Source organism: Aptenodytes patagonicus, chromosome 3 (genome assembly GCF_965638725.1).
Source record: "Aptenodytes patagonicus chromosome 3, bAptPat1.pri.cur, whole genome shotgun sequence".
Taxonomy (NCBI): domain Eukaryota; kingdom Metazoa; phylum Chordata; class Aves; order Sphenisciformes; family Spheniscidae; genus Aptenodytes; species Aptenodytes patagonicus.
The window spans coordinates 25,903,465-25,916,225 of record NC_134951.1 but is presented as its reverse complement, the minus strand read 5'-3'; the positions used below and the strand labels follow the sequence as shown (position 1 = coordinate 25,916,225).

At 33.4% G+C, this 12,761-nt stretch overlaps 1 protein-coding gene across 1 annotated transcript in view; it reads left to right on the top strand.

The window, feature by feature from the left end:
* The window catches only part of CSMD1 (CUB and Sushi multiple domains 1), a 1,284,461-nt gene that overhangs the window by 1,189,823 nt on the left and 81,877 nt on the right, over positions 1–12,761 (top strand). Inside the window, exon 50 of the mRNA XM_076332906.1 lies at positions 2,910–3,095. Coding sequence (XP_076189021.1) covers positions 2,910–3,095 — 186 coding nt within the window. The remainder of the gene's footprint in view (positions 1–2,909; positions 3,096–12,761) is intronic.

Below are 12,761 nucleotides of genomic sequence, written 5' to 3'. Positions count from 1 at the left end.
TATTGCCAGAGGTGAAAAGCAAATGCTAACAGAAAAGTATTTACTTCTAACATGAACTAAACAGACCTGTTTTTTTGTTTGTTGTCAAATGACATAATTCTTCTTGCTCCATAGAAACCACTAAATTATTTGAAGTTAATTCATGTTTGAAGTATTTAGAGGGAACTAGAATAAGGTCCACCTGTATGTACAGTTGTACACATACATGGATGGGTGGATAGACTGATAGTTCTGAATTTTGGTTTTATACAATTAAATGTATGCAGACTTAACACAGAGATTGTTGTTTTAAAATCAGAAAAGAGACCTGAAAAAGAAGTTGGCAAGAAGTTAAATCTTAACCCAATTACATTCTACATCAAACATTCAGACACATTGCCACAAGGCAGAAGAGAACTGAGAGACTTGTTAGGACAGGGAGGCACATAGTGCAAGGCTCTGGAGACACTGAAACATTTCACAGTAAGCATGACTGGAAATGGAGAATGCATAGGCATTTTTATGATGTAGTAAAACAGAGCAACAGTTTAACTTTCTGTCAATTCAGCATGCAAACAAACATTTTGCAAGTGTAAAATTCTGCTTATGTGACAGAGGGTCAGAGTTGGTTCTAGTTATAGGTAAAGGATTAATTAGGGGAGTAGATAGAGCATTTAACCAGATGTAGCTCTGCTGCCTATTTTAAGTACACCAAAGCCCTGAAAACCTATCACTCCTGCTGCGGTCACCTTGTGGGGATTGACTCCTAACACAAAGACCTGCTCCCAGAAGCAGCAGAACTTGCTTTTATCCTTCCCCTTCTCCACTTTCTCTAACACCATTAAGAGCAGCAAGCATGGGCCTCCAGAACCCCTTCCTTGTCACCTCCCTCTCCCTTCTCTGTCCCGCTACTGCTCCTTCTAGTGGCAGGAGGCTCAGCCCTTACCGACTGAGGGAGAAATACTCAATTTTGAGAAGACAAGAGCAGCACTGGTTAGGGTGCAAAGAGTGCCAAGAAGTTGTGCTTCAAAGGAAGCAGCTTATTTTGGAACAGTTTACAGTTCTACTTCTATTAACAATTTGACAGATTCCAGATGGAAGCAAACAACTGAAATGAACTAACCATTCATCATTTTATAATGCTTACCTCTCCTCGTTATAATCATATGCAAAGTACTGTGTTGTATTTAATTTAAATGCATCAAATGTGACAACTTGGGAATACTGAAAACAAATTTGAGAGTTGTGTTTATGGTACCATGACAATGTGTTGTGAAATTAATCATTTACATTGAATTGGGTAAATGATAATAAAAATTAGATTTTTGGAAAAATACTTATTTTCACCTCTGTTTAACAGATTTCAGACAAAGGCTGTCATTTCTTCTTTTGAAATATATTAACTTCATTAAAATAATAAAACTTCACAGTGTCAAGAGGAAAGGAACAAATACCCAAAGGACTTTTTAACCGTTAAAATGTTGAATTGCTTCTTACAATTGACTGTATACATGGAAAAGACATTTTCATTTGCAAAACTCCACTCTTTATTGGTAAATATTTAGAAATGAAAGCTTCAAAGCTGTGTTTTATTTGGTGTATTTCCTGAAGAGCAATAAACTGGATGTCAAACTCAAAACAGCTAGTGATTCTGTACACACATACATTGGTTTATATGAACTCTTTAAATAGATTCATTTTAATAATGTGATGGGTTCTCTGCTCGAAGTTACCATTTTGCAGAAAATAATATCCTTTCAGAGAAAATAATACTATGACTTTCCCTTCAGAAGTGCCATGGGGCAAATATAAAATCTTTACCAACATTACTGACTTATTCAAACACCTAGAGTTAATCTCTGTGCATGAATAACTATTTTAAAATAAAGCATAGCATTAAAAGAAATTTTAAAAAAAGATACTGAAGAGTTGCCTTTCTTCTTTTCATTATCAAAATCAAGGGAGCTGAGAAGTCAGATGGCAGAAGGCAATCCTGCCTTGGAGATCTTTCCTAAAAGTGACTGAAATAGATAATTTTATAATTACACTCTGTCCTAAAATTGTATATTATGAGATACTGTTAAATGGACTGTAGTGAGCATGGTAAAATAAATAAATAAATAAGCCAAAAAATTAGATGCTACTCAAACTTCACAAAGTTGACAGCAAATTAAACTTTGTGAGCTTGAAAGAATAACTGCTCATCTGGAGAGAAATTCTGAAGGAGCAAAAAAAAGTGAAAATAATCCAGTAAATAATTTCCTTCATGATCTAGAAAATGAATAAACCTGAAATCACATAATATTTAGCATTCTGAAGTGAATTAGTCAAGTATGTAAATGAGTGTTTAAATATCTGAGTAATGCCCTTAACTTCAGTGGAACTCTTCCCTGTCTAGTCATATATTTAGCCGCTTTTATCATCAGACAAAAAATGTTAAATTGAATTCTTAAATAACATTGTTTTATATGTATAGAACAAATAAATATGAAATTTTGTTTATAGTTGTACAGGAATGAAAGAAACCCTGGAAGAATGAAAGCAGACTATTAGAAAGCATTTAAGAATTTTCCTGTTCATTGCTACTTGGACCAAATCACTTCGGACACTGTCTTGAGTTTTTCCCCAGCAAATAAACCATTCCCCTTAGCCTGTGTTGAAATTTCTGTTTCTACAGTGATTGGATTAAACAAATCATGATTTATAAAATGTTTGTCTATATTAGATGCACTTCAAAGTGTTTATCAATGTTTTAAATACTCTTACATTTATTGGAATGTTCTAAATACGATGGAAAATTCATTTCAGTTGTTATGAATGGGATATGTCAAAATTACTAATCTGTTTCTTATGTCAATGGTGGGACAATATTTTAAAAAAATATAAGAGAAAATGCCAATTCTTTATTTTTATCTTTCCTTTCTTTTCAGCTGTATCTTGTGGTATTCCTGACTCCCCTGGGAATGGTTCAGTTATAGGTAATGAATTCACTTTGGGCAGTAGATTGTTATATGAATGTAATGAGGGCTTCAGGCTAGAATCTAGTCAACAAGCAACAGCAGTGTGTCAAGAAGATGGATTATGGAGTAACAAAGGGAAGCCACCTGTTTGCAAATGTAAGTAGGCATGTATTTCTCAAGAATATTTCCCTTGAACTTTCTCAGGAAAATCTTCAGTGGTGATGTTTAGGTTTTATGTATACATATGCCCTGAACTGGCCATTCAGGAGCATATAATCATTTAGCATTTAGTAAAGTAGACGAAACCTATAAATTTGTTTAATAAAAAAAACCCTTGTTTATCTTCTTCAAAAAATCTGATCTAAAATTATTAAATAATTCAGTTTCATGTATATTTTCTTATTATGAATAACGTGTTCTCCATTTTCACAGTAAAAGTTACAACCACGAATTGTAATTTATTTTAATATAGCTTCTAAAGTAATAAAAGCAAAAACTATTTCTTAAAATACTGCTCGTGTAGACAATTAAGCTGGATAAGAGTCCTTTAGTCTTCATATTTGCTTCTTGTCAGAACTAGCCAGTGTAATGCAGGCTACTCTACCATGTGACATGGCCTCTCATTTGCAATGGGCTACCACTGCCTGTCTTTGTACTGGATCAAAGCGATAATTAAATGAGCCTGACTTTGAGTACGTGACTTGAAATACCAATTAGGACATAATCTTAAAATTATTAATTGCTATAATAATATACTTAAAATTTTTGAGAGTTAATTTAGAATCTTGAATTCATCAACAGTATATGTACATGCTTTCCAGATTCTGAATTTGAAAAGCACTTTAGTTTTTCAAAAAGTAAAATCCAACTTATTTTTAAAGAAAGAGTAAAATGGTGCAAATATAAGGATTGTGAAGTTATACATGATTGTGAAATGGTTTTCATTTATTTGAATTAATTGACAGCGAACAATTGTTAGAAAATATTGATGAAAGTTACTTCAAGAGATCTTCTAAGCATGCCTGACAGATAATTATTTAACGTAATCTTGAAGACCTTCCTGAGTACTCTATTTCAGTAATTTAGTTTTTTTTTCCCCTTGCAAAGTTTTTCCTAGTATATATAACCTGAATGTTTTTTCTGTAGTGTTGAGGCATTATTTGATTTTGAATCCACAGTGGACAAATAGAAGTTATTTTATTCTTCTTTCATTCTTTTTAACGTGATTGAAAACTGTTGTTTTTTCAGTGTGGTGTGTTATCCTTGGCCAGCAGCCAGCTGCTCACTCACTCCCCCTTTTCAACCAGACAGGGGGAAAATAGGATGAAAAATCTCGCAGGTCGAGATAAGGGCACATTACTGTCACAGGACTCAACTTGGGGAAAGTTAAAATAGGGTCAAATACGTTTCAGAAAAAAAAGTAAAATCAAACCAACACTATCCTCCTGCTATTCCCAGGGTCAACTTCACTCCTTTGCTCTTGACTCTTCTCCCTACCCCAAGCAGTGCTGGGGGATGAAGAATGGGAGTTGTGGTCAGTTTATAGAAAGCTCCTCTCTGCTGCTTCTTCTTCCTCACACTTTTCCCCTGCTCCAGCATGTGTCTCTCCACGGGCTGTTGTCCTTCAGGATAAACTTGCTCTAGCATAGGTCGTCCATCAGCTGCAGTTCCTTCAGAAAATAGCCACCTGCTCCAGTGTGGGCTGTAGTGTGGATATCTGCTCTGGCGTGGTCCTCTCCATGGTCTGCAGCAGAATACCAGCTCTGATGCCTGGAGCACCTCCTCGTCTTTCTCCTGTGACCTTGGTGTTACCTCTGTTGCTTCTCACTCTTTTTCTTCCCTCCTCCTCTGCCTGTGCAGTGTTTTATGCTTTCCTAAATACACATTCCCAGAGGTGCCACCATCTTGGCTGATGGGCTCAGCTGTGTCCTGTGGTGGGTCCTTTGGAACCAGCTGTGTCCAGCAGCCCAAGCTTCTCTTCACAGAGGCCACCCCTGTAGCACCCTACCTCCCACCCCCCTGCCAACACCTTGACTCCTGCACCCAATACACTCAGTCACCTCTTCTGTAGAGATAACTGTCTTGCTGTGATTCATTCTCACTCTTTCTTTATACTTTTTCTATCAGTGATTCTCATTATTGTCCTCTAGACAATCTCCAAGTAATCTACACCTTTCTTGAAGGACAGTGCCTAAAACTGAACACAGCAGTTCCACAGAGTACATAAGGATTATTCAAAACCAGCTGTGATCACACAGACATGCTCTGAATTCAGTCATGTGTGGAGGGAAGGCAGTTCTCTAGTGTATTGAACTGCACTTCATTCTCTCAGCAAAAATTGGTAACGTACAAAGAACATAACTTGAATGATTAATCAGCAGAAATATCAACAGATTTTTTGGAGGGAAGAGGTCAGTTAAACTAACTGGGGATTAAAAATACTGAATTAATAACACTATATCTGCAGTGCAAAAAAAACCCCAAAACAACCAACTTATATTACTGAAATGATCAAACTTAACCAGATAAAGACTACTCTGTAAAACAAAGCTTAATTATTAACATTTAGCACAACTTTCAACATTAAAAGTTTTGTTTAATATTTATAATAGCCTAACAAAATATATGTAAAGCTTTTTTCTCATTTTTTCCTTTTCTAAAAATTTATTCAGTTTGAAAAAGAATCCCATTACTTCTAAAACCAGAAGTGCTAAATTAAAGTGCTAGTGATTCACATGACAACGTTAAAGTCAATATTTTCAAAATGGATTGCTATTCAGAGGCAGGCATGCCTTACCCAAGATTTCTCATTTGCAAAGTGCAGAAAAGCTTAGACAATCTGCATAACAACCAGTTTTTGTAGTATTCCTGCTGTAGGGATAAATGTATTTAGTCTCCAGAGACAGAAACATCTCAGACTTGATGAGCAGCAAACACAGCACAAGAAGGTAAATAGTAAATAAACGAGTTCATTTTATCCCCAGGTCTATTAAAATTAAGGTTGAAATCAGTGCAGTTTGTTTTGCAAAGTATCTCTGATAATATAATGCCTGAGGCAGATGTTTGAAACTCCTTTCTTTTCATCAAAAGTATTTACATCAGAATTGAATCATGAGACATATGATTCATGCTGATCATACAGCAAGACACAGATGGATCATGGACATTAGGCTATTGAATTTAATTACATGAAATACCAATCAGCAGATAACTATTAAGAAAGCTGAACTGAGTGAAAAATAAGTAACTTGCTTCAGTTATTCTACATAGAGATCTCTAGCACATGATGAAGGGAACTAGAGATGTCTGTGTATATTGCTAGTTCAAAGCCTTTCTCAGGCAATACTTTAAATCAGGCCAATACTCTCTTTAGAGAGTGACCATAGAGTAGTAACTTTACATGTGAATACAGGACACTGTGTAAAGTATGCGAAAACTTTCTACTGAAACCTATAAATTAGTATATTACTGGTGGTCACAGAAGTGAATGTGATATACAGTTCTAAAAAAACATCCCATCCAAAAGGTGTAGATATAGCCAAGAAACCTGAATATATCAAACAACTTTGGTCTCAAACTATAAATGAGCACTGGTGCTTGCATGATTCTTTCCTTACTGTATGCCACATAAACTGCCTCTAATACCTTTTTCTCCAAATAATATCATTTGAATAATGCTCAAACAGAAAAGATAGGATGTGTAGGCATGATTACAAATTTAAGGTTTGTAACCTTATTTAATTTAAGGTTGCAGCCTTAAATTTAAGTTGTAACTATAGTTAGCTGAGAAACACTTTTACGTATCATCAGCATTTTTACATACCTGTAAAGTACTCTTGGAAAAGTCATAAGTTTCCATCTTTCTAAGATTAAATAAAAAAAAGAGAACAATCTTTTGGGAATTTTTTACCTAATCCATTTTGTCAGACATGATTTGAATTTTGTCTGCTACTATGGAAATACAGATACTGATTCTTGCAGTGATAAGTTAAAAAGGGAAAAATTCACAAATGAAATTTGCTTCCTCTCCTTCGGATAATATAATCTCTTGCTATTATTATATAAAATTGCATCATTATAACATGATTATTAAATTTTGTTTGTGACTAATTAGTGAAAATTATTATTCTTATTATTTAGTGCCTCACTTTCTTCAGAATATATATCAAGTGCAGAGAAATAAGGTCTTCCGAAGCAGAGATGGAAAGATGGAAACAGAAAAGGACTTAGCTGTCAATGCAAAATTTAGATGTGTTGCTCCCTAAATTCAATCCAGAGCTGCACTTGGATATCTAAGATATTTACTAAATAGAGAGATTCATGCTTGGAATAGTATCCGTAACTATTTTGTAAAGAAACAAAGTCATCTAAAGGTGTTGGTGAGGGTCAATCCATTCATCTGAGACACTTCTTTTGTTTTTACATTTTTTATTTATATTTTTAAATATTTTTCACCATGTGTTTGTTTTCCAATGTGTCTTTCTCCTTCTGTGAAATTCTTCTAATTTAGAAATCTAGATTTTTCAGTGTTATAGAAGTTATTTTCCTTTTTCATCTTGTACAGGGGTTTTTGGTTTGGTTACAAAATTTCAAAACTGATAGAAATGAGAACAGAAGTAATATATATTTTTTCCTGAGCAACCTTGTGACTTGGACTTGGACTATCTCTCTACATTTCATGTAGAGGTGACAGCTACAGATGACAGCTAAGAATAGTTATCTTTTTGGGAGTCACTAAATATATTTTTTTAGGGTTTTTGATTTTGTGGACACTTGACAATGACTTTCTTCACGAAGTAGAAATACTGATCTAAATCTTGGGTTCTCCCTCCACAGCAACTGAACTTCTTAGTTGATGCTGTTAAAGTCTGTTCATAGCTTGAATGTGGTGGTGTTTACTTTTTCTCTGAATAATATAGAGAAACAGTTGTTTTAGACCATTCTTAAGAATTGAAAGAACTGGAAAGAATTTGTGCCTCACTGTGTCACTAGTATGCACGATGTCATAAGAGGAAACTACTGAAAAACTTCGTATGAGATCTGAATCAGTGAAGGAGATCATACTAAGCCTGTTCTGAGGCAAAAGAGAACTTTCTCTGTTTAGTATGTATACTTTAACGTTATTAGAGAGTTTGTATTTTCTTGTTCCAAAATTCATGTTCCATGAAAAGAAATCTCATTAATGAGTTTGCCTTTACAAACAGTGCATTCCAGTACTAGAAACTTCTGCTAGTTTGAGATGTGGTACAGTCCCAATATTTGCACTACAGAGAGTTTAAGTATGTACGATACTTTTAGAAGAGCTAGGGGGAACATTAGCACATAATTCTTTTACAAGTCAAGCATAACTTTTTTCATGATAAAGTAACACAAAAAGAAATGTTCTCTGGGCCAGCACAAAACATTTTTTTAATGCAGGCATTTTTGCATGCTAGAAAATGTCTAATGTAAATTCTTAAGAATATTATAATTATGATTAATGCCCAGTTTTAGAGTTTTGCTAGACATATAGTAAAAAGATGTACAGACACCTGACCACTTGAAATTAATGGAAGTATAAGCTTTTTTGTTCCACAGAAAATCTGCAGACCTAAAGATGCTTTAAGAAATATGCAGAAAAGAACATTAAAGTAGGATCTAGTTAATGCAAAGCAGAACTTTCAGTTCTGTGCACTATCTGTGCTTTTTTACCAGATCTGGGGAACTGATTTAAAATATTGTGCCAGAGAGTGAAAAAATAATGACAGCAAATGTTATGATTTACTTCCATGTTTCTCTTAATGAGATCAGAAGACTGAATATGTTCACTCATTGCAGGATCATGATGTCAGATCTTTTTTCTGATTATGCCAAGGTACCCTACCAGTTCTCTAAAGCTAAGTACCATAATTTGTAAACCAGGAGTATGAATGTATACAATATTATATTACATTTCTATATAAGTACATATAAAATGTACCCATATAGGTTATAGTCCATGTGTGTTGGTGCTGAGATCTGGACCAGTATATGTTTATTAACAAAAATACTGCTGAAATAGGTTAACTTGTTAGCCTCTCTTCTTACTTGCTTTCCTTTTCATAGAAGTAAGTGGATGCATAACCTAGGAAATTGAGTTTGTGGTTAATTAATTTTTCTAACATTTTAATTGCCTGGGATGGTCCCTGTAACTGCATAACTTTATTGCTCTTTTCCATTACTCCTTTAATATACTCATTCAAAGATTTAAATCATGTCCTTCATTGGTTTATGCTAATTTATCTAATATAAAACATTTTAAAGAACAAGCTAATGTTACCTTTGCATAATCTGCATATTGCAGATTTCACTGTAGATATTTTTGGAAGCTATGGTGTGCTGAGCTATAACAGTGATGGTTCAGACACTGATTTTTATCTAGAAATTAATTGAAAAATAGAAATTTTAGAAGCCTTTTTAATAATTTTCAATATGCTTGTACAATGACTAGTTATAGAACTATGAATCATAAGTAGTTCTGGAAAAAAACATCAGTTGTATTATAAATGCAAAAAGGAATTAATTAATATAAAGAAGCAAAAATTCACTACCAGCTCATCATAGATACTGTGCAATTGCTGGGTTTTTTATTAGCTAGGACATTCAGAACACCATACCCAATAATTCTCCTAACATTTTCTTTAACAAATCCTGAGGTCAGTAAGTAATTTTTGGAGTATATTTTCAAGGTTTGGTATGTAACATGGAGTACTTATTAAGGGTTAGTACTTATTCAGTGAACTATAGTAAAACAGTTAATTAGTTTAGGCATCTTAGATTAGTCCAGGTACATTAGACTAACAGGTTGACTTGACATAGCTGACTGGATTGACAGACTGATACCGAATACCATATGATCCTTTTGTTTATCTATTTTGAGGTTTCGAAGCCTTTCCCGTTTAAATATGTTGAATGACAAGAAGCACTTAATTTTTTTGCTCTGTGGTTTTTTTTCTACTAGCATACTGAAACTATCAACTTACTCAAGTGATCCTGTTTTGTTCTTAGGTCTTTGTTCTTAGATTCTGTGATGTATGGGATTATTTGGTTTCCTATTGTCTTCTTATTTTACTAATACTTATGAATTTAAACCACACTTGTCTCTCAAACATAATACACGACTTGACCTTAATCTTGCTTTTTTTAAGCTAATAGTGAATTTAGTCCAAAGGGTATATTTGAACAATGTAGTTGTCATTGTTGCATTATAAGTTCACAGCACAGTAAAACAAAAAAGCCTTTTCCCTTTCTTTGTGATTGTTAACTACCTGCTGAAGAATGGCAACCAAGTATCAGATGCCATTACACTTGCAAATAATAAGTTCATGTAATTGAGATATTTTTCCGTCATATACATTGTACTTGTCTTTTTTTTCCCCTTGAAACAATAATTACATTCAGAGTCACAATATTCAAGATATTTCTGGATTAGCATGAGATGTACTTTTTTGCTTACATAACAATAAGAAAAGACAAGCAAAGGCTTGTAGACAGAAGAACAACTCAGTAAAAGGGAAGAGTCAGTCTTCTGGTATTCAGATTCTAGGAAAATATTGGTAGTGCAATGTGTTTGTTGACCAGAAGAGCAAGTAAAAAGAATAATGAAATTACAAAGGATCAATCATTATGAAGAGTCAAAACTAAAAGCTGAGCACATTACCGCACAAATTCTTGTTAGACTTTAGTTGTTGTAGTTGCAAAAATCTTGTTATATTTTTTTGGTCATTGCCACTGTTCATATAGTGAACATTTTTATGTCTTGAGTAACAAATATACCTGGGCTTATGGAACAAGTCAATTTTTTGTCTTTTTTGTGGTAGGTAGATCTCATTATGAATTTCCTGCTTTTGAGTCTATTCAGAAATATTAGTATATGGAGATGTCATCAGTAATGTCATGTCATTAAAATGGGTAATCTTAATCATAATTTTAAATGATAATTATGTTTTCTGGCCTATACTTTATGTAAAGCAATATTATTCATACATTTCTGTATAAAAATTACCTGGAGAAAAGAGAGAACATCTTCACATCTGCAAGATGTTGACATCATCCCTTATAGAGTTGCATCTATGTAAATGACAAATTAAATAGTGCCCAGCCCATAATTTACAAGAGAGAGACCATGAGAGGCAAATTGATGCACTCATTCATAAACCATGTGCACAAAATCAAGCATCTGTTAATAGTCTTTTTTTGTTTCCTGAAGGATGGGGAAAATAAATCAAAATCAGTCTGCAAAATTAAAATTTTTTCAAGCAACAGTTTTAGTTGATTACACCAACAGTCTAGAAGTGTATTCTGTATTCAGTAACATCTTCAATTAGAAAATGTACAATCATGTATCAGAATCTGATAGTTGTTTGTAAAGTGTGCTTGCAATAAGATTCTAAGTGTATTTATAGCTAAAGAAAGAATAAATTACATACTAACTTCAGTATGGAGAGGAAACATCTATGTGGCTTATTTACATATTCTGAAATAGCTGAGTGTCTTAGCTCTAAGTGTCTTAAGATATTTTTTATGGTTAAGACTAAAATTTTTACTATCAGACTAAATAAGAAGCTTGTTTTCATCTTTGAAAGAACCAATAAAACTATTGCTTGAGAGGAGAAGTGATAAACATGTTAAATTTAAAGGGTATTAAGTACCTATTTAGAATAATTTTTGTCTTCTGACACACCTATATGATTTTCACTCCAAGGTGTTAAGTAAAGTGCTTTAATATGCTTATTGTATTTAACAACAAATAAGAAAAAACTGTTTCTTGGTTAATAGTCTATAATCTTTGAGTAGCTATGAAACAGAGTTTAGTGTCAGTATCAAATTAAATTAAATTAGGAAGTAGGAAGTCCTCCTTTAACTTGGGAAACTGTTCATAACTAGTCAGAATATTGTTATAAAGGGCAAAATGAAGAAGTATTACTTTTCAAAGTGATTGTACGCTGGCAATCTTTCCTAAGATATACTGAAAAAAAAATCTAAGAAAATATTCTATAATTTCAACTCAATGTAACTTTATAATATGTCATTTGGAAGTTCTTCAGATGATTTCTCCTTCATAAATTCTAACACATCTCCACAGATATGCTATGGTGCCAGTTCTGTGTTTCCTAGATGCTAGAATTTACCATGGGTAAGGTAACTATTGGAAAAGGTAGATGTATAAATCTAGCATTATCAAAGGCACTCTGAAAAGTGGTGGAAATCTAAATTTTTGCAGGAATTTTTCTTCTATCACTTTCCCTGTATTTCAGTGATTGCCTGAACTAGTCTCTTTCATCACACGTTCACACTTGTGATAAAATCACTTTATACCTCTCAGACAGTGTAAAGTCTACAGAATATGTAAGTATTTTTTGTCAGCTTTATGAGTCCTTTCCTTGGTAGAATGGTGTAAATTTATTATAGCATAAATGAGAATCAGACTCTTCTTTTATTTCTTCAGTATAGTTTGGGTTTTTACACACTTCCTCCTAATGTTTTTGTCTTACACTAAATGGTGTAGTGACTTGAGTATATTGTACAAAATATCAGAGGTAATGATTCATAAGTATACCAAATATTTAGAAAATTTATCACCTTTTTTTTACTAACATATAAGGAAAAAAAAAAGAGGAACTAAATTTGTTACGTGTTTTTTTGTTTGTTTCTTTTTCCTTGGAAAGTATAACTTTTCTCAAGTGTTGCTGGGGTAGTAGTTTTTTCTAAAGTATTCTTTGGGATATAAACAGTCACTAATTCATTCAGACTTTTTCTATAGCAGGGAAATTCTGAACAACATGGTGTAAGATACTAAATACA